Source organism: Penaeus monodon, chromosome 27, assembly GCF_015228065.2.
Source record: "Penaeus monodon isolate SGIC_2016 chromosome 27, NSTDA_Pmon_1, whole genome shotgun sequence".
Lineage (NCBI taxonomy): Eukaryota > Metazoa > Arthropoda > Malacostraca > Decapoda > Penaeidae > Penaeus > Penaeus monodon.
Window position 1 is genome coordinate 37,520,680 of NC_051412.1, and position 4,175 is coordinate 37,524,854.

The 4,175-nt window shown below is 34.7% G+C and overlaps 1 protein-coding gene across 1 annotated transcript in view; it reads right to left on the reverse strand.

Moving 5' to 3' along the window:
• Positions 1–2,144: 2,144 nt before the first annotated feature.
• The window catches only part of LOC119590516, a gene marked incomplete in the record, with an annotated part of 54,991 nt that continues 52,960 nt past the window's right edge, over positions 2,145–4,175 (reverse strand). Inside the window, 2 exon segments of the mRNA XM_037939164.1 lie at positions 2,145–2,158; positions 3,974–4,169. Of these exon segments, the coding sequence (XP_037795092.1) occupies positions 2,145–2,158; positions 3,974–4,169 (210 nt within the window).

Here is a 4,175-nt window from a genome sequence, read left to right on the forward strand (position 1 = left end):
TTTTTCTTACACTACTTGTGCTTGTAGGGTATAAGAAAACACCATGTATGGAGTCTATATATTTGAGTAATAAGGAAGTTTTCTTGAGTTTTGGAAATAACACTACTATTGAGTAAGCAGCATAAAATAAAGGCTGAAAAGGAAATAACAAAATAATAAATGATGTTTGCAGTATGGCACTTGAAACCAGAAATCAGGATGCATACATCAAAGAAGACATTTAATACTGATACAAAGGCAATTGTAAATCAGAGTTTCTATCTGTGCCACTGGAATGAAATATGGAAAGCAATGAGCAATGATATCTTCTGTACACAATAAAAAAAAGTGTAAATAATATTTTTAATCTGTAGTGGAAACTATTCATAATGTAAGTCCATAGTACATGATATAATAAATGTTCTTGTCAATTTTACCTCTTTTCTGAGAAAGACTTAAATTGCCTTCTCAAAAACACACCAGCTTTGTAGCTATAAACCTTAAAATGCACATACTAATTCTTACATTTCTTGAGGGTTTAAATTTTGCTCTTAACTGAATAACTGAAAGCAATTATTTTTTTTATTTTATGAATCCGTAAGATTCATCTGAGCTTGTTCTTATAAGTGACTATACAACACTAAAATATTGATTGTAATCTATCATTTATAATACAACATAATCACTAACATATAAGGCATTTAGTTACAATATACTCCATAAAGGCACCATTACATTTAGAGTTATCAACAAAGGTATCTTTTTCATACAGAAAGTACACAGTTTATGAAAAATAGACGTACACACTATTCAACATCATATAAACGTTATCTGTTACCACCATGCTGAGTTTGATCACAGTTGCCAATCACAAATCACCTTATAATCTAAAAATTTCTGTATTTTCCATACAATTTTTCATACTTGAAAGTGACATCAGATTTAACTGAAACAGGTGATTATGTTAAAGACTGCAGTACTTAAGGTGAAATTTCAATTGCATCATTTTACAAGAACAGTTATTCCTTGACTTGAGGCACCTCTATTCAATACCATAAGCTTGTCTACTGAAAACTCTACATTCAGTACAGTAATTGCATTAGCTGTGGTATACATATTAGCTGTAGTACATTTCATTTTGTATCAAATACATTTTTAAATATATACACACCTTCATACAGAAGATTTTATGTTTACAGAATAGGTAATTCTGAAGAAGAAAAAAGTGTAACCCATATCGTGTGATGATTTTCTTTCAGATATTTACACACCTCACACTCAATATTATGCAGAGTCACTTGAAGTCCAGGAGGTATTTAGCTATTTCACTATACTTTCTCCTTTAGCAACACTACAGAGTATTGTCTCATATCCTAAAATACTGATATAGTAATCATCATTTATTGTCGACCACGTTACTAATTTGACTGGTTGCATTTCATTACATTGTTGTATTATTCATGTTTCAAATGTAAATGACCTTATGATCCACTTTTGTTTTTATAAAACAGCAGGTGATATATTTTTTTGTTACAGTTCTTTCATGAATGTGAAGGTGATATGTATGGCTATGGCAGCATATAATTGCACATCACTTGGGCTGGACCTCTCATGGGGACGTCGCGTTGTCGTGTTTCACGGAGGCAGTGGGAGAGGTCGCTTTATGTCAAGTTATGAGGATTACTCATGAATCTTCATATATAAAAGCAGTTTTAAGAGAAAAAAGTATGTCTTTATCAAGAAACTTCGAATATAGTATTTGTTGTTTCTTGAAAACATATAGCATATATATAAAAAACTGACAGTCATCAGAAAGAAAGAAATCGTTCCCGTATTAGCAAAAAACTTGTCAGCACAAATGGACCGCAGGATCTTGTCAGGGAAACCGCATCGGTATCGCGTACTAGCCAGGGGTTTTCTGACCCTGTTCGATATGAAGAAACGCGCATTCGAGAACCTGGGGCGCAGGATTGTCGCTTGTCCCCTGTCACCTGCGTGGGTGAAAGGGATGGTGAGGGCCCAGGATCCAGATGTTCAGGCAAGGTGGCGTACAGTTTGGGAGAGGGGCAGGTGTGGTTGGGCTGCGTCTTCGAGGTCACGTGGCCGTTCGCAGGGTGCTCCTTCAAGCCCTCGCGGAATCGCCGGGGAGGAGCAGCGCGGGCCGTTTAGTACTGTGTCACTGCGAAGGGAGTCAGAAAAATAGCTTTAATTCCTGAACATATAGATATTTTTATAGTTCAATTCATTTTTTTTCTGCAGTCTACTCTGCCTCTTTCCCTTTTAGAGGAAAATAATACGGATACTTATCCACGAAAAAAAGAAATACAAAGTACATAATCTAAAATGCTGAATAATTTCACTGCTACATTATATGAAAACATTTTTACTCTACCAGTCTAGCAAATGTACTCACATTAAATTACATTTTCATCATAAATTTCCTCTTACACCATCTTCCATTATTTAAAAAAATAAGCTGCATGAAAAGACAAGAAAGAAACGGCTCAATCTCCTTAGAAAAAAAAAAACAGCAATCGACACAGAAATCACAAATAACATAAAACAACGAAAAGTATGTTTAAGCAAATCAGTGAAAGCATAGACACTGCAACATATCCTTTGTCATCTATGTGATTGTGCTAGGTTTATGTTGTGACTTTCTGTAAGATCTATGTAAGTACTTATACTCTATATATACGTTAAAATTAAAAGATCGGGCAGTGTATATGTGTATTTAGTCATAACTAATTTCACCATCGAAGGTGTGCGGGTGGAGAGATTAAATTTATTGATTTCTTAATGTTATCTTTTAAATAATTATCACTGTGTTATGTGCTAAAGTGATGGTATACATGATGGTATATTCTTTTATATTGAAACAAAATTATGGGCGTGCCTGTGTGTGGCTGAGCATAAGTGTGCTTGTGAAAGATTTAGTATGCCCGTGTTAAAGGTTTTAGTGTTTTATGAGTTTTAAAAAATCATTAATAAAACAAATATAAACCTAAAGCTGAAATGAAGAATCAAAATGTAATTTAAGAAAAGAAGATGATCAAAATTGTAGAATAAGACAGGAGTACAGTAACATAAAAGCTCGAACATCTGTCAAGAAATAACATACTGTAATGGCAAGCAAGCAAAAGTCCAGTCAGAACAGTGTCACAAAATCCCACAGTCACAGTTCAACGTAAAGATGTCATAGCGTCACGCACACAGAGGCAATCACAATAGTACTAAGGGGTGTACAGAAGTATCGAGTACAGTAATACAGAAGATGTGAAATCATTCAAGAGAGGTGCAACATTATACATTTGAAACCCAACGTATTGGTACCAAGTGGGTGCATTAACGAAAAAGAACATAGGAGAAAACATATCCATACATGAAGATAATAAAGTGTGTGTTCATATATAGAAAATACCTGTAGTCCACATAATATTCACATAATGGCGCTTAACATACAGGAATATTGAGACCAACGGATAGCACAGAGAAATACGTATGACCGAAAATTTCTTCCATTCAGCATAAAATCAATCAACATAAGATGAATTCAAACAATACCAGCACCGATAGGGGAAATCTTGAATTCGAATATGTCCATACACAATATGCAATCAACAGGTAGATGAGTATATATTTTGCAAGCAGTTCCATCAAGACCAAATTTCAAGATATTTCAAGTTCGTTTAGCAGGAAATTCCCACGATGTGGACGTTCGCATTTCAAATCTTAGCAATTCTTTCAGATTTCAGATTTTTTTTCGTAGTATATGAAAATATATATATATAGCAAAGATGAGGCAGTAATTCGTTTATCAACTACATTTACGCAATAATTTATGACAATCATTAATCAAAACTACCCTGTCATTTAACGGAAAACAATAAATAAACAATATACAAAGGAAATCTCTCTATAAAATTATTCATATTCAAATAAGTGATTCAACTTGCATACATTATATAATGAAGCTAAATGAAATCTGAAAGACATTGCAAGTGAGAAAACCCAACATCAACCAACAGGCCCACGACTGACTGATCCGGTGTACAGTAGTACCTCATTCTCTTGACCCCTTTTTCATTCACTGCCGGGGCTTTCAGATGCCATAGTACCCTGGGCTCGGGGCTGTCCTTGCCGATGGTGTCCACACTGCTGGTTGACTTCGACTCAGTTGAGATGGCCGACTGGGC